Source organism: Balaenoptera ricei, chromosome 8 (assembly GCF_028023285.1).
Source record: "Balaenoptera ricei isolate mBalRic1 chromosome 8, mBalRic1.hap2, whole genome shotgun sequence".
Lineage (NCBI taxonomy): Eukaryota > Metazoa > Chordata > Mammalia > Artiodactyla > Balaenopteridae > Balaenoptera > Balaenoptera ricei.
The window spans coordinates 88,821,600-88,843,466 of NC_082646.1; the positions used below are offsets into that span (position 1 = coordinate 88,821,600).

Consider the following 21,867-nt stretch of genomic DNA (forward strand, 5'->3'; position numbering starts at 1 on the left):
GAAGGCCTCTGCTGATTTATCTTTGTAATTGAGTATTCTAGCATATAGCTGCTTAGCTATGGGAGAGTATGTTTTTGTATGTTTTAATAAGTATCAAGGAAAATTTAAAAGAATAAGAAAACTACCAGTAGGAGCTTTATAATGAAATAATTAAATGGTACAAGATGGTAAGTGTTTCAGTACGTAAGATCTTTTGACTGTTGCGGGTCTCTTGTGCTATAAGCAGATGCCTCTCAGAAGATGTTTAATAATATAGCCTTTCAAGTCATTTGGAAGGATAGAATCGTGTGCTCTCACACAATGTGCGCTTTCAAAGGTTTGGAATTTGTTGGAGAATTTTATTGCCTTTCGTGTAATACAGGAGAAAGACAGGGACTTGATTAATGTGTAGTTTTCCCTATTAATATGAAAATTTCAAGACAGAATTAAACTTTGAGGAAACTGTGTAAGACATTTCTTAAACCAGAAAGCATGTAGGAAATCAGACAAATTGTAATGAGCTGTGTGTGTGTGTATATACATATGTATGTATGTATGTTTTTCTTTTATAGTGGTTGGCACTTACCATGGTTCCCAGGACCAGACCCATCAAGTGACTGGTAACCACCAGCAGCCTCCCCAGCAGAACACTGGATTTCCACGTAGCAGTCAGCCCTATTACAACAGTCGTGGTGTGTCTCGTGGAGGCTCCCGTGGTGCTAGAGGCTTGATGAATGGATACAGGGGACCTGCTAATGGATTCAGAGGTAAAAACAAAAACAAAAAGACCCCAGAAAGCAAGTTCATGTTCTTTTCTGACTTGCATAATATATAGAAATATGTCATATGATTTTTAGGAAAAATATGTATCTCTCTGCATTAGCTTCTTATGTACAACATAAACATTTTTAGTATGTGTTGATACCGTCATTTAAATTGGCAAAATTGGGACTGAGTTTTTTTGTATGTATTAAACCCATGTCTACCACTGTCCTGTAGGGGATATTGCTTTCTATAAATTGTCAGACCTTATGGAGATTCTTTGTTATTTTTTTGTGTGTATGTGCATGGATGGGTGAAAATTTCATCTTCTAAGGCAGTTAATGTATAAACAGATTGGATCAGGATAAGAAATTAGTTTGAATAACTAGCATAGCTTACAATTTTTCAGTTTTTCCCTTGGTCAGTAATGAGAAAGTAAAAATTCCCTTTGAAGATAAGAAAGTTGTTTTTTATTCTTGTCCTAAATTTTAGGAGGATATGATGGTTACCGCGCTTCATTCTCTAACACTCCAAACAGTGGATATACACAGTCTCAGTTCAGTGCTCCCCGGGACTACTCTGGCTATCAGCGGGTAGGTAAAATTGTTATAAAATATAAACCTGACCTAAATACCCCGATGAAAGGGACTAATGTAGTTGCTTGATGCACTTGAGCAGCTAAGTAATTTGGGGCTAATTTTGTACCTTGTACAAGATACTTCCTTGTGGAGAATGTGATGACTTTTGCTTTTCTTAGCACTCAATATAGGTATTCATTTAATAGAGGCTGGTAAAAACAGTGATTTTTAAGAGCTGAGAAATATATCTCATTGATCTTGAGAATAGAAGTACGATTAAAGAATAACTTGTAGTAATGCTATATTTAAATGTCTAAAAGAATAAGAATTCTGTATTCTATAAGTGTTAGACTGTAAGAATAGAGATAGATGGGTAAGCATTAGAAAAGTGCCTTTTCTTCAGTACTAACTAGCTTGTCTTTTAGGATGGATATCAGCAGAATTTCAAGCGAGGCTCTGGGCAGAGTGGACCACGGGGAGCCCCACGAGGTAATATTTTGTGGTGGTGATCCTAGCTCCTAAGTGGAGCTTCTGTTCTGGCCTTGGAAGAGCTGTTCATAGTCTGCATGTAGGTTACATGTTAGGAATACATTTATCATTTCCAGACTTGTTGCTAGGGATTAAATGAAATGCTCTGTTTCTAAAACTTATCTTGAACCCAAATTTAATTTTTTGAATGACTTTCCCTGTTACTATATAAACTGTCTTGAAAACTAGAACATTTCTCCTCCTCAGAAAAAGTGTTTTTCCAACTGCAAATTATTTTTCAGGTCCTAAAACCTGCTAAATGTTTTTAGGAAGTACTTACCAAAACATTTTTGTAAGACATTTTTGGAATGAGATTAAACATTTATATAAATTTATTATTCCTCTTTCATTTTTGAAACATGCATATTATATTTTAGGGCCAGAAACCCTTTAATGGCCGGATAAGCCATAGTTACATTTAGAGAACCATTTAGAAGTAATAGAACTAATTGAAATTTCAATGCCTTTTGGACCGTTATTAGTGATATAAATGTCAAATTATTTCTGACTTTGAAACAAAACCTCCAAAATCCTAACTAACTAACAGAACTATACTTAAAAATTATAGGTTTTAAGAGTTTTTGGTTTTTGTCTATTACCATAGGAAAACTGCTTACTATTTGGGTAGGAAGTCAATCTAACAGAGGTATCGTTTCATATGATCTGAAGTTCTAAATGGTTCTCTGATTGGAGGGAAGTAAAATTGAATAGATTTCCTCTAGATATTGGCCATAACATGTATAAAATGTATGTTAAGGAGGAATTACAAAGTACTTTGATTTCAATGCTAGTAGCAACTGGCCAGCAAAAAAGGTGCATTTTTTTTTTTTAAATTATGGATCACTTGAGAATTACTGACTTGAAGTATCAAAGGATATTTGCATGTGAATGTGGGTTATGTTCTTCTTTCTCACCTTGTAGCATATTCTATGAAAGTTGAGTTGACTGGTAGCTAAAAATCTGTTTTAACAGCATGTAAAAAGTTACTTTATCTGTTACAAGTCATTATACAATTTTGAATGTTATGTAGTTTCTTTTTAACAGTTTAGGTAATAAGGTCTGTTTTTCATTCTGGTGCTTTTATTAATTTTGATAGTATGATGTTACTTACTTACTGAAATGTAAGCTAGAGTGTACACTAGAATGTAAGCTCCATGAGAGCAGGTACCTTGTCTGTCTTCACTGCTGTATCTATTTCCAACGCCTGATGACAGTGCCTGGCACATAGTAGGCACTCAATAAATACTTGTTGAATGAATGAATGAATGAGTACTGGTGGAATACTCCATTAGCTCTACTCTTCTTTTAGCTAGAGAACATGAGCAAATTTACGCATGACAACTTCCAGGACAGGTGAAACTTGAACACTGAAGAATTGACCTCTTAAACCTAATAATGTGGTGACAAGCTGCCCACATGCTTCTTGACTTCAGATGAAAATCTGCTTGAAGGCAAAATAAATAATATTTGAAAGAAAAACCAAATGCCATTTTTGTCTTCTAGGTCGTGGAGGGCCCCCAAGACCCAACAGAGGGATGCCGCAAATGAACACTCAGCAAGTGAATTAATCTGATTCACAGGATTATGTTTAATCGCCAAAAACACACTGGCCAGTGTACCATAATATGCTACCAGAAGAGTTATTATCTATTTGTTCTCCCTTTCAGGAAACTTACTGTAAAGGGACTGTTTTCATCCCATAAAGACAGGACTACAATTGTCAGCTTTATATTACCTGGATATGGAAGGAAACTATTTTTACTCTGCATGTTCTGTCCTAAACGTCATCTTGAGTCTTGCACATGATACTCAGATTCCTCACCCTTGCTTAGGAGTGAAACATCATATACTTTAACGGGGTGGTATCTCCATAGTTATTTTAAGTGGCTTGGAAAAAGCAAGATTGACTTGACTTCGGATAAAATCTACAAATCAGCCCTATTATTCAGTGGTAATTGACAAAACTATTTCCCTTGAAAGGAAGATGGAAGGAGTGGAGTGTGGTTTGGCATAACAACTGCATTTCACAGCTTTTCCAGTTAAATTGGAGCACTGAACATTTAGATGCATACCAAATTATGCATGGGTCCTTAATCACACATATAAGGCTGGCTACCAGCCTTAGGGTTTGACACAGCACTGTTCATTCTCTGGCCAGACGACTGTGGTTAAAAACACATGCAAATTGCTTTTTAACAGCTGATACTGTATAAGACAAAGCCAAAATGCAAAATTAGGCTTTGATTGGCACTTTTTGAAAAATATGCAACAAATAAGGGATATAATCTGGATGGCCGCTTCTGTACTTAACGTGAAATATTTAGATACCTTTCTGAACACTTAACAGTTTCTTTGACAATGACTTTTGTAAGGATTGGTACTATATATCATTCCTTATGATGTACATTGTCTGTCACTAATCCTTGGATCTTGCTGTATTGTCACCTAAATTGGTACAGGTACTGATGAAAATCTCTAATGGATAATCATAACAACCTTGGTCACATGTTTTTCCTGCAGCCTGAAAGTTTTTAAAAGAAAAAGATATCAAATGCCTGCTGCTACCACCCTTTTAAATTGCTATCTTTTGAAAAGCACCAGTATGTGTTTTAGATTGATTTCCCTATTTTAGGGAAATGACAGTCAGTAGTTTAAGTTCTGATGGTATAAGCAAACAAATAAAACATGTTTGTAAAAGTTGTATCTTGAAACACTGGTGTTCAACAGCTAGCAGCTTATGTGGTTCACCCCATGCAGTTAGTGTTCCAAATTTTATGGTTATCTCCAGCAGCTATTTCTATAGTACTTGCACTTATCTTTTGTCTAACCCTAATTGAATTATCCATTTCTCATGGAGGTATTTGTATTCAAAGTGGTGATTTTTTCCCATAGATGTATAGGGAGAGTCCCAAGTTTGATGAAGAGGACAGTTTAGTAATTTATGTACTATGTTGAAATTTGTGCTAGCAGTTGGAGCACTAGTTCTGTGTGCCTATGAACTTAATGCTGCTTGTTGTATCCCACTTGGACTTCATGGAGAATTAATCCCACCTATTAAGCAAAGGCTACTAAGTTAATGGTATTTTCTGTGCAGAAATTGAATTTAGTTTTCAGCCTTTAGCCAAGGAATTTTTCCAGTAGGTGCTCAGCTACTTTTAAAAAAAGAAAAACAAAAAACCCCACAAAACCATTCTCAAACGTTCATCATTAGACAACTGGAGTTTTTGCTGGTTTTGTAACCTACTAAAATGGTTAGGCTATTGAACATTCCACATTCAGAAGATTTGTAGGGTGGTGGGGAAGCGGGGGGGAATCTTCAATGTTTATTTTAAAATAAAAGAAGTTCTTTTCTCATGTGTGGTTGTGGTACATCATATTGGAAGGGTTATCTGTTTACTTTTACAAATAAGTATTTCTTCTGCTAGCACCTCCCCTTGTGTGCTTTAAATGACATCTGCCTGGGATGTACCACAACCATATGTTTGCTGTATTTTAGGGGGAAAGATAAAATATTCGTGATTTACTGGGTAATCCCTATAGATGATGTATGCTTACAATCCTTCTATATATAAAACTAAATTTGCTATCTGTGTAGAAAATAATTTCATGAAATTTAAAATCAAAATTGAAGTAAGCAAGTTATTTATACAGTGATCTCTATGAATCAGTTCAGAGATGGGATGGAGGAGAAATGCTTTCTAGGTTTCAAACGTCTATGCATTAGTGCAGATGCTGTGAATATGTAAAGGTGTTAGTAGTTTGATTATTTCTATGTATGTTTTTAAAAGAATCGTTTGTTCCTTTTGAGATACTATGCTTTTTTTTCTTTTTTTTTTTGGCATTCTACGTAGTCTAAAGCTTTTATGCCTCAATTCAGACTATATTTTTTAAAGCAGTGCCTCATTATGGGGCAGAGAACTTTTTAAAAAGTCCTATTAAGATCTGAGTCTTGGTACTAGGTGTTCTGTATAATATGTGAATACTTGTCCTACCTGCAGAAGGCCTTGTTTGGGCAAATGCATATTCTAGCAGAGTTGAAAGAAAATGATTGTCACACGTGGCACTGTAGCTTCTTGGTATAGCAAGACTCCATATATAAAGTACTTTGAAGTAAATGCACAGTATCAGTCATCTCATGTGGACAATGAGACTTCTATTTTAAAGCTTTAAGGTAGAGTGTCATTGATTACCTTCGTTAGGGCATTTTTTTTTTCATATCCTAATATCCCTAAAGAATATGAAAGTTTTTCTGATCATCGTATCTTGATATTAAAACGAAATCCGTTAAATATTTTTAATCAGTTAGCTTCTGCAGTTCTTTTGTCTCCTACGTATATGACTCTGTTATGTGGGAGACTTCACTTAGAGACATGAGAATGTGTGTTTATTCTCAGAAGGCTAATGAACTGAGATGCTCTGTCGACAAGCAGTTCATAAAATGTAGAAGGTAGTTGAGTAGTCAGCCTCCTAAGTGTCTTAGGAAATTTGTATTGTTCATTATATTTTCAGTAATATATCTTATTAGGGGAAATGGGATACAGGTAAGCACAGAGTTAAAACCCTTCATTTCATCTTTAAGCTTCTGAATCCCCATCCCACTTGAGTTCTTATTAAGAACTCTGAAGTTTTACTGACTGTAAGTTATACCAAAAGAATCAGTATTGCCCTTGAGCTTATCCCTTCTAAAGAGTTAATGGGGAGGGAGACCCCTCAGGAATATGAAAGTAATTTGTTAAGCCTCATCTCTACACCCTTTCCCATTTTGAATTCTACAAAACTACTGGTAAAGACTAGTGAATGTTTTAAATTACATTAGATTAAATTATATTAAAACCTGATACCTTATTGTCCTTGAGTGAAGTTTGCTTTAGTTGTTTATACCATCAAGCAAAGCTCTAAGTGAAGAAGTGCTACTTGTGAGAGGAGAGGAAAAAATTTAAATCTCTGGTAGCCTTGCCTTACTTGTTAGACTACTACATTCTTCTCAATTGGGATTTCAGTACCTTACTTTAACAGCTGTTCTGAAGCCTAATCCAGTCCCATGCAGAAGACTGGCTCCTTAAGTTTGTAAGTAGTGAAAGACCACCTGATTTAGTAAAGACGATTTTTAGTGTTGTGTTCTTAACTTGTAATACTGGTTTTCTTTAAGTATGGTGTTTTTATTAGGGAGCCACTGTATTAAGTCAGTAAACTAACGCTTCATTCAGCAAATTTGGGTACTCTTTGCCAGGCCACCATTCCAAGCACTAAGCATTCAGTGGTGACAAAATCACTGTGGTTCCTGCTTTCATTGAACAGTCTAATCAAAGATACTGATGTGATGACGCTGAAGTATAGCAAAAGCCATGATGGAGCAACATGGTTGATGATAGATACTAAGGCCATGATAGGATATGACCCAGTTAAAATGATCAGGGAAGACTTTTGAGAGGAATAATTAAGACTTGAAGGATGAGGAGCAGTAAACTAGTAAAGAAGGGGAGAGAACTGCGTGTCCCAAGTCCAGTCTCCAGTGACTGAGAAAGGCTCTCTGGCTCAAGTGAAAAGAGTACAGATTTAGTAGAGCTAGAAAGAGGCTGAAGCAACAGTAAGGGCTACTAAGAATAGCTTTGTAATAAGTTCTAGTCCATGTTAAGTTTTGTCTCTAACAGTTGGAAACAAGATTTCTAAGCTGTGTGTATAGGGGGTGGGATTGGGGGGGAGGATGGTGGGTCACCTAATAAAATTGCCATTTAAGAACACTCAGTGCATGGAATTCCACTGTGGTCCAGTGGTTAGGACTCTGCGCTTTCACTGCTGTGGGCCCGGGTTCAGTCCCTGGTTGGGGAACTAAGATCTTGCAAGCCTCGTGGAGCAGCAAAAACAAAGCAACAAGACAAAACAAAACCCCCAAAACAGTGCAGTGTTGAGAACAAAATATATGGTGCAAGAGATGGCTATTGGAGTAGCCCATGTAAGAAACGATTACAACATAAAGTGGAGGGTGGTAGTAAATGGGATTCTACATATTTCCTATCTAACTGGCCACTGCTCAGTATCCTTTGCTGAGTTCTCCAGGCCTTGGTTGCAGACTTCATCCCTAGCTAACATTCTTCCCTAGGTGATCTTATCCAATCCCACGACTTTGACTACAATCAGCATTTTAGTCACTCATAAGTATTTCTAGGTCCCAAACTCCCCAAAACAAACTCCTACTTAATATCTTGCTTTCAATGTCATGAGTATTGGAAATTGATTTCTTGGTGAACCTACATCCAGTTGCTCATATCTTTGATTTCCTTTCATACTTTGTATCTATAGTCCTTCAGCAAATCTACATGTGGTTCTACCTTGAAAATACATCCTGAGTCAACTAGCACTTGTGACCACCACATCAGAACAGGTAGCTACAGTGGCTTATAACGGTTCTCTGTGTTTCTACTCTTGCTCTCCTGTAGTATAGTTTTTTGCATAGCAGCCAGATTGAGCCTTTTAAGAGGGCAAATCAGATTTTGTCACTTCCCTGTTACTCAGACCCCAGTGGTTTCCCATCACACGTAGAATTCAAATCTGTGGCCCACATGCCCTTCAATTATCTGGTCTAGTTTCCTACCATTTTTCCCTTTGCTCACTGTACTCTGGCCACACTGGCTGCTTTGCTGAGACTTTTACCATCTTGGAGTCTTCATGTGTTACACTTAACTAATGGGAAAGCTTTTCACTCCACTGTTCTTAAGGCTCATTCTTCCTAAATTCAGGTCTTAACTCCAAGTCACCACTTCAGAGTCCTTCCAAGTCCACGTCTAAAGCAGTGCCTTATTTTTTACTCACTGGATACTTTTTTCTTAACACTTTTCTTACCTAGACTGTAAGTTTCACAGGAGATAGGACTGTTTTGGTCACTTTATCTCTTGTGTCTAGCATATTGACATTTTTGTTGAGGGAATTATAAAAAAATACAATGGGTGGTGCTGCTGATTACATTAGATTTGGAGGTAGAGAATTACATTCTGCTTTGAGGAAGGAGTTTAAGGAAGAAAGGCAAATGAATTCGGCTTCAACTTTCTGATTGAGGCATCGAGAAATGTTAAGCAAGCAGTTGGATTTGTTAAATTCAACGATCTGGCCCAAAAAACCGTAACTACATAGGTGGCTCTTCAACCGCTTGACCGAGTTCGTCCGAGACGGGTGGGGGAGAGGAAGTAACTAAACGAAAGCAGAGCCCCAAAGCTGGTTTTCAGAAGAACGCCAGCATTTGACAGCCAGATACAGGCCTAAAGGGAGCCTGCCAAAGTACAGGAGCAGCAATAGTGGGTAGAAAATCTACGGAATGCCAGAGAGGTCTACAAGGTCATTACTGAGGATGGGGAGGGTCAAGTGAGCTGAATGAGACAGGTCTGCTGATCGAGTTTCCCCATCTTATCACATTAAAATAGTTATTTTAAGTAAGAGGAGTGTCAAAATTACGCAAGATCCCCGGAGCCAGTCATCTCGCATAACCAGGCTAACACTGAAAACCCCAGACCACTTACCGTGTGCTGCCCCGGACCTGTCTGGGCACCCGAGCTAGCCCCAGCGCACTGACAGGCCCTGCGGGTGCGGGCATCTGCTTATTCTGCCCTCCGTAGTCACGGTCTCTTAATTTTGATACGAAGAGGCAACTTAGAACGGGCACCACAGCTACGGCGGGCAGAGACTAAACCGCGCAGCCGCAGTTGCTGCAGCTCCGCCTCCCGGGCCCATGACGTCATCACGCAGGGACAGGGGTGAAAAAGGTCCCCTCTCACTCGCCGTCGCCGCTCCGTTAGTTCGCCAGCGCACGCACCGTCTACCAGCGCCTGAGCTGGACGCGCGTCGCCGAGGGAGGTAAGTTGTCAGTCGGCGACCAGGCATCCGCTAGGGGCAGCCCGTTGCGCCCGCTTCTCCCGCAGAAGTTCGGTGCCCCCCACGTGCTTCCGCTTCGCTGCTGGCTGGAGTCCGCCCGGCTCGGGGCGCAGGTATCCATCACGGGATGGCTGGGGATGGGTGCCGAGGTCGGTGTCTGTGTCCTTCTTGGGCCCGGAGGAGACTGGCTGGCTCCAGGACGAAGGCTCTGCATCCGTGCTGATGCCCGGCCCATGCCGACTGCCGCCCCACCCGGGCGCTCCTAGATAACAGGACCCTCTTCCCCAGTAGGCGGCCACTCTCGGGAGTGCTTCTCGAGAGCTCTTGGCGGGTTGCGTGGCTTGATCTCCATCCTCTAGGGGCTCTGGGGGTGGGGTGGGGTGAGTGGGTGGGTGACAACACGTTTGCTTTCCGCGGAGCTTGCCCACAGTTCCTGATTGCAGCACCTGGCACTGAACTGAGGCAGTCTGATTTCATCTAGATCCTCCCACGCTCTTAGCTACTTCACTCTGCTCATTCGTTTATACTCCGTATTCAGCAGGCACATTCAGGACTTTGTTTTGTTTGCCAGTGCACCTGGAATGGTGCCTGGCACATAGATGCTATGTATATTTGTTAGACTAATAGATGAATGAAAAATAATCATCTTTCTCTTCCTTCAAGGCCCTCCTCATCCATTAAGCCTTCCATGGCAACTCCAGCCCACAGTAATCTCAGACTTTCATCAGACCACTGTAGCAATTAGTTTTACATCTAATTTATCTGTCTTTAGACAGATTATCCCTCATTTCTTTCTCTTAAATATTTTCTTTAAGGAAAATGAAAGCTCCTCGAAGTCAAGGCTTTATCTGGTACTACTTCTGGGGCTCCCACAGTAACTAGAACAAAAAGCAATAATTAGTTGTTGATTGGTTGTGGGGTCTTTGTGTGGCCCGCAACTCAGCTGACAAGCTGGTCAGGTTGGTGAACTGGAAAGGGTTCAGGCTTTGGAATCAAGGGAGGCCTGAATGTGAATCCTGTCTCCGTCACTTTTCTTCCTTGGGGTACTTGAGTATTTATACTTGGTCCTTTCTTTATAAAATAGGAGCCATTGATTATGACATAGTGGTTTTTTTTTTTAAACATCTTTATTGGAGTATAATTGCTTTACAATGTTGTGTTAGTTTCTGCTTTATAACAAAGTGAATCAATCAGTTATACATATGTTCCCATGATGACATAGTGTTTTACAGTTAAGATCGAACTGCTAAAATCCATGTTTGCATTGAGAGGTTAGAAAGACAATTAAGGCAGGGTTAAGGTTCAGTTAATGAGCTTTAGGTGTAGAATGCAGCAAGCACTGAAGTTTCTAAGTAACACGTTATTTTTACTTTTACATTGTAGAAGCATAATTGATATTTTTGATGTTTCTTTCGTGTATTTATTATAATGATACAATGTTCTATCATATGTAATCATAATAACTTTTGAAATCTCTCTGTACAGGCTTCAGTATAGTTTTCCCTCCTTTGAGGAAACAGATGGCCACATTCCATCATAGTAATAGTCAATTGATTACTGACTTTGTTAGTAATACATGTGAATTTAAAAAAAACAACACAAAACTCCAAAAAAACAAAAGAACAAAATAAGAATCATCTGTTATCTCACCATCCATAAATAACTACTTTACATTTTGGTGTTTTCTTCCAATCTTTTTTTTTCTATATACATATTATGTACATGCATATCCTGCCATGTTATCCTCTAATAAGCATCTGTATCCATATCCTTAGATAATATTTGAAAATGATTTTGAACAAATTTTTTTGAAAACCGCTTTATTTTCCCATAGATATATCATACATTTTAATCATTCTTTTTTTGAACATTGTTTCCAATTTTTTTTTTTTTTTAAATATTTTTAGATTTATTTATTGATCTATTGATTGATTGCTATGTTGGGTCTTCGTTTTCTGTGCGAGGGCTTCCTCTACTTGTGGCAAGCGGGGGCCACTCTTCATCGCAGTGCGCGGGCCTCTCACTATCGCGGCCTCTCTTGTTGCAGAGCACAGGCTCCAGACGCGCAGGCTCAGTAATTGTGGCTCACGGGCCTAGTTGCTCCGCGGCATGTGGGATCCTCCCAGGCCAGGGCTCGAACCCGTGTCCCCTGCATTAGCAGGCAGATTCTCAACCACTGCGCCACCAGGGAAGCCCTGTTTCCGATTTTTGAAAAACTCCTCTATAAGGGTGTGAATTACAGCTTCCCTGTTGACTTCCCATGCCAAGGGAACATTTTCTTCACCTTTCCAGCCTAAGTTTCGTAATTTAAAAAATGAGGCTGATGTCTTCCCTAGGGAGCTGTTTGAGGGTTCAATAAGATGATACTTATAAATGTGCCTAGCTCAGCCCCCCAGCCCCACAGGAGGCAGCCAGCTAATGTTCCTCACCCAGAACCTGGATGTTCATGTCCAGTTGTGTCCTTTCCTTCTGTTTCAGTGATAGTTTTTCACCATGCATCGGAAGAAAGTGGATAACCGAATCCGGATTCTCATTGAGAATGGGGTAGCTGAGCGGCAGAGGTCTCTCTTTGTCGTGGTCGGAGATCGAGGAAAGGATCAGGTAAGGCCTGGTAAATGCTTCCTGACTTACTTTGTATCCTGTCCCAAAGAGTCAGCATGTTACAGACACTCTGGGGTTTCACACATAATGACTGGTTTTCTTTAAGTGAAATGCCTAGTGGGATCATTCCTTTACTTATTGGAAGTGATAAATACTCAATATTTAGAATTATTAACAGGCAGGTTAACAGCTTTTGATATGTGGGGTGGTGGACTGAGCACAAGGGTAGGTGTATGTGAGCTGGCTTCTAGTCCCCGCCTGGGCACTGCTGGCCTTGTGGTCTCGGGCCTGGCTGTCCCGGAGGTCTCTTTTGGTCCTGAGATGCTATGGCTTTTTTCTTTGGCAGGTGGTCATACTCCATCACATGTTGTCCAGAGCAACTGTGAAGGCTCGGCCTTCTGTGCTGTGGTGTTACAAGAAAGAGCTGGGGTTTAGCAGGTAAGCCATGCCCTTTGAGCGTCCCATCCCACTTCCCATCCCTGCTCGTTAGTTAAATGTTAGGAAATGATTCTTTGGCATGGTTTTTCAGGGATTCTTAGTGAAGGTGCTATCTCTGAGGACACTCCCAGTAGAGAAAAATAATAGAGCTGATGCCCTTTCTTCATTCCTGACAATACATTTCAGATCCTTTTCATGCTCTTTTAAGTCCCCAGCCCAATTCCTTGCTTTCTGCACACGAGTTTTCTTCTTAGTTTTCTCAGCTGATCAAGCCCCTCTAATAACGCAGTTTCCTTCAGTTGCTCTTGGAAGTTACCAACGACCTGATGCCTAATGCAACAACTTTTCCCCCTCTTTCTCCTTTTTTTTAGAGCTCTTCCTCTAGTAGTCCACTGCTGTTTTTGACAATTGGCTGTTCTTATTTTTTGAAGTTGTGGACTTAAGACTTCTTATATAGTAAAGAGCAGACCTCCAATACAAACACACTTAGGCACAAGGGGAATTTACTGAAGTACAGTTGACTCTGAAACAATGTGGACTAGAACTGCAGGGCTCCACTTATACCCGAATGTTTTTCAGTAGTAAATACTACAGTACTACGTGGTCCGTGGTTGGTTGAATCCTCTGATGTGGAGGAGCTGCGGTTACGGAGGGGCCAACTCTTAAGTTAGACTCAGGTTAACCCCCAGGTTTTTCAAGGGTCAGCAGTATATGGGCTACCTCCTGAAGCCTACGGGGATGAGATTTCAGCTCTTCCGCGGGGGTGGTATAGAGCCGCAGTGCTTACGCTCCAGTCCTTGCTCAGTCTCTCATCTCTGCGTGTCTGCTTTGTTCTTTTCCCACTTCAAGGCAGCTTTCTGCCTTCTATGGTTCCCATCGCAGAAACACCACTTGAGTTTTACGTGGTTTGGGTGCAACGACACAGAAATCAGTCTTCCTCCCAAATTCTTTTGGAAAGACATCCACCCCTGGGCCAGAGGAGGTGGGGTGGGTCACCTAGTAGGAACCTGGCAGTTCTGCCTACGACTGTGTGTGTGGAGGAGTTTGGGGTGTGGGGTGCTGTTCCTTGGCAGATAAACCATTATAAGGTCACCTCGGAAATGCTCTCCTTTCTTTGCTACTGTGACACTCAGACCACCTTCCTGAGCTCTTCTCTCTCCCCGAGCTCATCTCCTTCCCTAAACCCAGCTCACCTGTGTGGTTCTGTCCTTGGGCCTCTTCTCCCTCCTTTATCCCTCAATATATGTGTCTCTGGGGTAGACTCTGCTGTGGGGAAACCCCCTGCGAAATTGGGCAGTTTACAGTGTTTTGGGCAGATTTGCCTTTCAAACTTAACCCACCTGCTTTCACTTTTAAAAATCTCTTCTGTGCTTCTTACAGCTCTCCTACCCCTGTCTTGAGCATTAGGTTAAGGCTGATGCTAAGTCATGGGCTGAGGAAGTGGGGCCCCAGGGGGAAGGCCTTGGCTCTACTATTCAGTTAGCGAACTATGATAAAATTTTGGTTTGCTGTAACCCTTGATTCTGGAGTTTTCTTGTTCTCTCCTTTCTCTAAAAGAAAGAGTTAATTGACAGTTAGGTATTCAGAGTTTTTTAAGACAAAAGAAAAGTTCAGGGATTTCTGGGAGATGTCCAGATTCCGTTCCAACCCTTATATCCTCTATCAGTATTGTCTTAGATTAGAGCTGCCCTTGAGGACTTGATCCCACCATCTGGGAAGGAAGTGGATGAATTCATTTAGGAAAAATGAATAAAGTAACCCGCCATCACAGTGCCTCTCCCAGGTTCTCTGGGAAGCGGTGCTGTGTGGTTGAAGCATTGGCTTGAGACTGAGGTAGTGAGGCCACTAAGGTTTGCTTTCAAGCTCTGGCTGAACGTGAGGTTTAGGGACTCCCATTACCCTTTTTGTAAAGTAAAGTATCAAAACGGCAGGGTTCTCACGCAGACTTACACTGTCTCCCTCCGAAGCCCGTCTGCTCTAACGCCTCTTTCGTTTCCTGCAGCTTTAAAGTGAGGGGATGAGCACTACGATTTCCAAGTTCCCTTCTAGCTCTGAGGGTCTAAGTGGGTGATCGTTGAGCCTGTCCCCTGCTCCCAACTCTAGCCTCTCTGGTTAACTGGCTTTCATGGGATGGGGGGTGATTGCAGTCATCGGAAGAAAAGAATGCGACAGCTGCAGAAAAAAATAAAGAGCGGGACGCTGAACATAAAGCAAGATGACCCCTTTGAACTCTTCGTAGCTGCCACAAACATTCGCTACTGCTACTACAATGAGACCCACAAGATCCTGGGCAATACGTTTGGCATGTGTGTTCTCCAGGTGGGTGACTTGCCCCAGCCCGTGACTGGAGTCAGAGTGCTAGGGAGTGCCTGGGCTGCCTGGTCACCCGCAAGGACAGGTGTACAGAGAGGAGAGGAGTCACGTGTACTCCCTCCGCCAGAGCTTCCTCCGTGGAGGCCTTGGCCACTTTCCACAGGAGCTTGATAATTCACCAACAGAAAAAGAGCATTTTCTACCAAAAGCGGCACTGGTCTAGAGATACCCAAACTGGCAGTGGCGCTCCATCACAACTGGGTCTAACCAGCTTGGTAAAGCACTGAACTTTGAGTGACCCTAGGACCCCAGATCCCTATTAGAACTAACTGAAGACTTTTGTGACCAGAGAGCAGTGGGACTTGTTTTAACTAACTAGGTACAGACCCGAGTACTCGGACGTCCTATCCAGAGTGCTTGACTGAATGACCACCCCTGTCACCGCCCTTCTGGTCCTTAAAGTCTCCTAGCTTTCCCCCCTCAGAGAAGTAGCTGGTGAGTTTCTTCACTGGTATGTATTTTCTCTTGCCTGGCAAGTTAATAGATTAAGTTTCACATTTTTCTTTGTTTTGAGCTCTGGTGGTCTTTGTTTTGTTCTTTGATTCTTTGGCACCTGTGACTCCATCCGCCTCCCCCCCCCCCCCACCACACCCACCAAAGAAAACATTTAAGCACAAATCCTCACATGTAAGCACAGGTTCCCATAGTTTGATATGTATTTATTATATGCATGCACTACTATGATTACGTGCATCATAAAACATACCTTATGAAATATAAATTAAGAAATGAGGTGGGAAATTTTGAATAGAACTTCTAGTTTTTCCTTTCTGCATTCCAGTGGGCTGTCCATACACTGCTGGCTTACATCCCACCTTGGAGGCTGAAAAGAGTGTTTTGCCTGTTCTCACCCCATCACTGACTGGTAGGGAGCTGCTTTTGCTCACCAGTTACCAGGCGAAGTGATGGTGGCTCCTTTAGGCAGCGGCTCCCCCATGTGGTGCAGTTGAGTTTTGTCAGACAGTTTCCATCTATGAACAGAGCAGAAAATGAGTGTGAGGTATTTCTGAAATTCAAGTGTGAATCAATGCAGATTGGAGGACTTCTTTCCAAATAAGATTTTATGAGGGATTACGGGAAACACTTTGACATGTAAAACCGGGTATACCTCTTCTCCAGGGCTGGGCTCTCTTCTGTGTCCCCTAAGTAAGGGACTGTGTGTGTGTGCGTGTGTGTGTGTGTGTCCTGGTGAGTCAGGTACGGGGTATGGTCTTGAGTTTGTACTCTGAAGCCCTCCTTGTACCTTATCGCCTGGCCCCTGGTTAAGCTTCCCAGCGGGTGCTCTTTGCAGCCAGTTCTAAGGTTTCCTTTTCCCAGGATTTTGAAGCTTTGACTCCAAACTTGCTGGCCAGGACTGTAGAAACAGTGGAAGGTGGTGGGTTGGTGGTTATCCTCCTACGGACCATGAACTCACTCAAGCAGTTGTACACGATGACCATGGTAAGTGTCCGTTTTTTTCTTTAACTTGATTGTGGCGGTTCAAATCAATCTGTGTTTTTGCTGCTTTCTTTTAAGAACTCCTGCTGAGCAACTCCAGTGAGCGGTCAGTATAATTTCTAGGCTGGGAGCTCTTTGACTGGAGCTAATGAGGAAGTTTCTGCAGAGAAGCCTCAGTGGCCCTGGGTGTGCTTAGGAATCTGTGAATTTTGCCTTTGCTTTCAGGCATTTGCAGATTCTACACCAGTGAGATTCGGACATGATGCAGCTGTTGTGTAGTTAAATTTCTAAAACGGTATTCCACAGAGAGCCACGCCAGTGCCTACATTTGTGCGCTACAAGAAGGGGACCACGCGCAGGCGTCCTCACCTGCCCTCAGCCTAATGGGTCGTGGAGGGGCATTGCCATCCCGCTCCCGGACTGGCAGAAACCTTGACTCCAGGGGGTGGGGGGGGTATGTTTTTTCTCCCCAGGCTGAGGGAGTGGCCGGAAGTGTTTCCCCGGACGCGGAGCTGGCTCTGCCACGTGGGTGTGCCGAGCCGCAGGCTCGGAGTCATTCACTGTCCATTGCCAGCTGCTCGGCAACTGTTAGGCTTGGCCTCAGGGTTTCACGAGCTGCGTTCGCCTGGTGAAGTGGACTTCCGTCAGATCTCAGTGCCTGCTTCCTGTCGCCCCACCCCCCACCCCCTCGCCTCACCCCAGCCCCTCCGGCCTCCTCGGAGGTCTTCAGGTGTGCCCTCTCCTCTCAGCACACTCTCGCCTGAGGGCCTTCGTGCCGTTCCCACGGAGTGTCTGCTGGCTCACTGCGTTCCAGTCCCTGCCCAGATACCACTTCCTCGGTGTGCGGCCTCTCTCACACCCTGTGTAGAATATGTGGTTGGCCTGTCACTCCTCAACCTGTTTTGTTTTGCTTCAAAGCATGGTACAGCCACCTCAAGATAGACATTTATTTGTTTACTGTCTGGCTTCCCGTGCCAGTCTCCAAACTTTATGGGAGCAGGGACTTCGTTTTCCTCCCTGGTATATTCCCTGATCCTGGAAGGGTGCCTGGCCTTTAGTAAGCCCTCCTGAAATATCTGCAAACGAGCGAATGTCTGTGCCCACGTCACTTTGTTTGTTCTTCCTCCCTCTCTTACTTGGCTGCCTGCTTACCACCTCAGAGGGCCTTCCCTCTCTACCCTATATAAGTTGCCCCCCCCTCCCCACCCCCCCATTGGCTGTCACTGCATCCTGTTTCTCATTCAAAGCATTTGCCAAAATTTGTATCTATTTACTTGTTTGTCTCCGTCCAACCATTTGACTGTAAGCTTCAGGAGAATAGGTTTCATGCTTTACTAAACACCGGTGTGTACCCAGCTTGTCTGGCGTTGGCATGTGCATTTTATTGAACGAGTGAATATGTTTTGTGCTGCTGGATAAAATGTGGGAACAGTCAAAGGTGAGGTGAGGGGACATTTGTTGTGATAAGAAACATTGCATTTAGTGTCTGAGTCCAGCTACAGCAGATCGCATCCGGCCAGTTTCGCATGGCAGGTTAGGTAGGAGTAGATTTTGTTTCTAGCAGCATCACTGGTGCCTCTTTTACCCCAGGGTTGTTTGCTGGAACTTCTTCACACTTGGATGCTGAACCTCAGCGCTATCTGGGTGCCTCTGTTAATGGATGTTGTCCCTTTTAGGACGTGCATTCAAGATACAGGACGGAGGCCCATCAGGATGTGGTGGGAAGATTTAATGAGAGGTAGGTCTGGAGCACATTTCTCACTTCCTCAACTGTGGGAGGCACAGTGGGAGGAACATTTTCATCTTGGGCCCAACTGAAAGCTGTGCTCTGTCTCAGGGAAGGTAGTACAGGAGCCCCAAATGGTGAAATTCCCAATAGCAGCGGTAGTTGTGCAGCTAACTGAAAGCAATAAAAGTGAGTGGAAGGCTGGGGCCTGGATTCTGTCTTGCTTCTGGCCCTTACCAAGTCTCTCTCCCGCTCTGGCTTTTAGCCTACGCATCTGTCAAAGGGGTGATTTGTCTGGACCACTCTTTTCCCAAATGTGTTTCACAGAACACTGATGTTTAAGAGGGACCTTATGACAAAAGGGTTCTCTGGTCCAATATGTCTGGGAAATGCTGATATGGTTTTTCCTTTGTGAGGGTTCACGTGAGCCTGTTGTAGCCTCTGAAAAGTCTCACAGCACCAGGGACCCCAATTTATTTGAGCACAGAGCCCTTTTTAGGGAACGCCAGTTAGCAACACGTGAAACGCCTTAAGAAGAAAGAAGCCATGTCGTAGGTCAGTGGTTCTCAACCGGAGCAGTTTTGCCCCTGGGGAGACTTGGCAGTGTCTGGAGACGCTTTGATGGTCGTGACCTGGGGTGAGGGCGGGAGGCTGGAGGCAGTAGAGGCCAAGGGTGCTCGCTGAACAGCTTAAAAGGCACTGAAAAGCCCCTCCAACAAAGAATTATCTGGTCCAGAATCTCAGTAGTGCTGAGGTTTAGGAATCCTGGCCTGGGTGAACTGTGCGACCTAATTTCAATCGCCTCTGAGGCTGCTCAGTAGGAGTGGGCCTGGAGGTCGCCCAGCGCTACCGGCTGGAAGGGAAGCCTGTGAAAGTAGTGCGGGAGGCCCTTTTCTTGCAGTTGTGGGAGAAGCTTGGATTTTATAGCCAAACACATGTTTTGCTACACGCAAAAATGTTTGTATTATAGTGCTAGAGGGAGCTTTCCCCTCCACCCTTTCCTTTATTTTCTCCTCCTTGTGGCAGAAGGTCAGTCCGTTTGTGTATGCGTTTGTTTCCCTGTGTGGCTGGTGAGCACATGTGGGGTGGCTTTGGTGTTCCCCATTCAAGGAGACACCTAGTGCTAACGGGTGAGCCTGGGAGGATGGGGGAAGGGCCGGGGCACCCTGGAGCAGCGGGCTTCTGCACAGTAGGAACCCTTGTAATCAGTCTCTTAAGGGAGTTCCCCGTTTGCTTGTTTGCTCTATAAAGCATGTTCGGGCTTCGTAAAGGAGGCTGGGAATCATCCGGCACTGCCCTCCAGATGATGGTGTTGGCTTTCTCCAGCTTTCTTAGAGACGTGGGGCTAGATGATTTTCCTGAAGAAAAGCCCTTCCCTTGTTGTGCAGACATTGCCCTCAGCACCTCACGACTGTGGTTTTGTTCCTCAGGTTTATTCTTTCCCTGGCCTCGTGTAAGAAGTGTCTTGCCATCGATGACCAGCTCAACATCCTGCCCATCTCCTCCCATGCCGCCAGCATTGAGGCCCTACCTCCCCAGACCCCGGTGAGCTGCCGGGGGCCGGGAACATGGGGCAGGCTCCGTTTTCTGTGCTGGCTCTCCCGGCATGGCGGCAAACCTTCTCCTCCTCTCCTCTCTGGTAGGAGGAGAGTCTTGGGCCTTCTGATCTGGAGCTGAAGGAGCTGAAGGAGAGCTTGCAGGACACCCAGCCTGTGGGCGTGTTGGTGGACTGCTGCAAGACCCTAGACCAGGTGAGCGTGTGTTCGGAACATCCCCAGCCCAGTCTGCACAGCGCGGAGGGGAGAGACAGCAGGCGGAGAGTGACAGACGCCAAGTTAGAACAAGGCTTGGCTCCTCCGTGGGCGAGGACCCTTTTCTGTTGCTCACACTCAGGCACGCAGCAACAGCATGTATTCACGACAGAGGTCCAGGATGAGCTCCCCCTTCCCCACGTTAACAGTTCAGGGAGCTGGGGGTTGGGGGGAGATGGGTTACATTTATGGAGGAATGCCACAGGCACAGGGTGATGGACCTGTGTCCTTTCATTTTCATTAAGTTTTTTTTTTTAATTAATTAATTTATTTTTGGCTGCGTTGGGTCTTTGCTGTCGCGCGCGGGCTTTCTCTAGTTGCGGCGAGCGGGGGCTACTCTTCGTTGCAGTGCGCAGGCTTCTCACTGCGGTGGCTTCTCTTGTTGTAGAACACGGCCTCTAGGCTCACGGGCTTCAGTACTTGTGGCTCGCGGGCTCTAGAGCACAGGCTCAGTAGTTGTGGCACACGGGCTTAGTTGCTCCGTGGCATGTGAGATCTTCCCGGACCAGGGCTCGAACCCGTGTCCCCTGCATTGGCAGGTGGATTCTTAACCACTGTACCACCAGGGAAGCCCCCATTTTCATTAAGTTTTGATGACATAAAGGTTTTTGCTTATGCCTTGTTCGTAAGTGAGGAGAGCTGGAGGCTCCAGTGTGAGGGCTGATGAGGGCCCTGTGGTGAGGGTCCTCTGTGTACCTGATCTCTAGGTACAGACAGCAGGCTGGGTGGGAGCTGCCAGGATGCATTTCTGTGCTCCCTGAAGTGGCCAGGGCCAGTAAACTTGGCTTCTCCGGTGGTTCCTGGGCGGTGATGGGAGCTGAATGCATGTGGCCCAGAGGCCTGCAAGCTGTCGGGTGTGTTCAGGGTTCTGGTCCAGCCTGAGCCAGCCAAGCAGCACAGGCCTCTCTCAGCACTGGGCTTTTCCCTCCTGATGGAAAACAGCTGCAGTGATGCCGCCCACTTGGGGCTGAGTCCCAGTAGGGTCGTTTCCCTTTCCATGCTGGAAGCAGAATCACCAACCACGCAGCTCTCTCTGCAGCACAGGCTGCAGGCTCTGGGTTGCTTTCAACCACTTCCTGGTAACTTCTTTATCACCAGAGAGAGGGAGTGAGAGAGAGGATGGGGAAAGGGCAGAAGAGGGAGAAACTATAATACAATAGTATTGTTGTAAGAAAATAAATGACCCATGGCAAAATAATTTAAAAAATCAGTAAGTAGGAAAGTGTGCATTAAAAATGGAAAGTGGTGTTTCTCCTTGGCTGTCCTGCTCTGCAGAGACAGCTGCTGTTAATGGTTTATTGTGTGTCCTTTTGGATCTTTTTCTGTGCATATAAATGGGTATTTTTAAAGTGTGCAAAGGGAAGGTGATCCCCATTAGACATTTGGCTTGATTCCAGCTTTTTTGCTATTATAAGTAATGCTGTTAGGACACTCTTACAGATACATTTGTGGGCACTGTCTCTAGGATAATTTAACAGGAGAATTGCCGGGGTAGAGTATGTGTGCGTTAAAACGGGTGTCATGCCAGGTTATGGAACCCGCACTGTGTATGAAAAGGCCTTTTTCTCTGCAGTCTTGCCAACACTGGGTACTGTTAAATTCGTATGTCTTTACGAATCTGATATGGGAACGTAGGATCATTGTTTCAATTTGTTGTTACTTTAGTTATGAGAGAAGCAGGCACTGTTTTCATATAATTACTGGTTGTTTTGTTGGTTTTTATAAACCACTCTGCTTTTTTGTATTGGTTTTTCATTTTAGAATATTATTT

The 21,867-nt window shown here is 43.8% G+C and overlaps 2 protein-coding genes across 4 annotated transcripts in view; both read left to right on the forward strand.

Annotated features, from left to right (window-relative positions):
- The window catches only part of CAPRIN1 (cell cycle associated protein 1), a 38,266-nt gene extending 31,581 nt beyond the window's left edge, over positions 1 to 6,685 (forward strand). Inside the window, exons 16-19 of the mRNA XM_059931363.1 lie at positions 552 to 746; positions 1,234 to 1,334; positions 1,745 to 1,808; positions 3,351 to 6,685. Coding sequence (XP_059787346.1) covers positions 552 to 746; positions 1,234 to 1,334; positions 1,745 to 1,808; positions 3,351 to 3,415 — 425 coding nt within the window. The 3' untranslated portion in view covers positions 3,416 to 6,685. The remainder of the gene's footprint in view (positions 1 to 551; positions 747 to 1,233; positions 1,335 to 1,744; positions 1,809 to 3,350) is intronic.
- Positions 6,686 to 9,604: 2,919 nt separating this feature from the next.
- Positions 9,605 to 21,867, forward strand: part of NAT10 (N-acetyltransferase 10) — a 39,679-nt gene continuing 27,416 nt past the window's right edge. The window contains exons 1-8 of one of the 3 annotated variants that reach the window (XM_059931365.1): positions 9,605 to 9,692; positions 12,189 to 12,311; positions 12,658 to 12,749; positions 14,897 to 15,068; positions 16,440 to 16,562; positions 18,236 to 18,297; positions 19,716 to 19,830; positions 19,929 to 20,036. In XM_059931365.1, the coding sequence (XP_059787348.1) occupies positions 12,204 to 12,311; positions 12,658 to 12,749; positions 14,897 to 15,068; positions 16,440 to 16,562; positions 18,236 to 18,297; positions 19,716 to 19,830; positions 19,929 to 20,036 (780 nt within the window). In that variant the 5' untranslated portion in view covers positions 9,605 to 9,692; positions 12,189 to 12,203. The other 2 variants (XM_059931364.1, XM_059931366.1) reach the window with 2 other exon arrangements.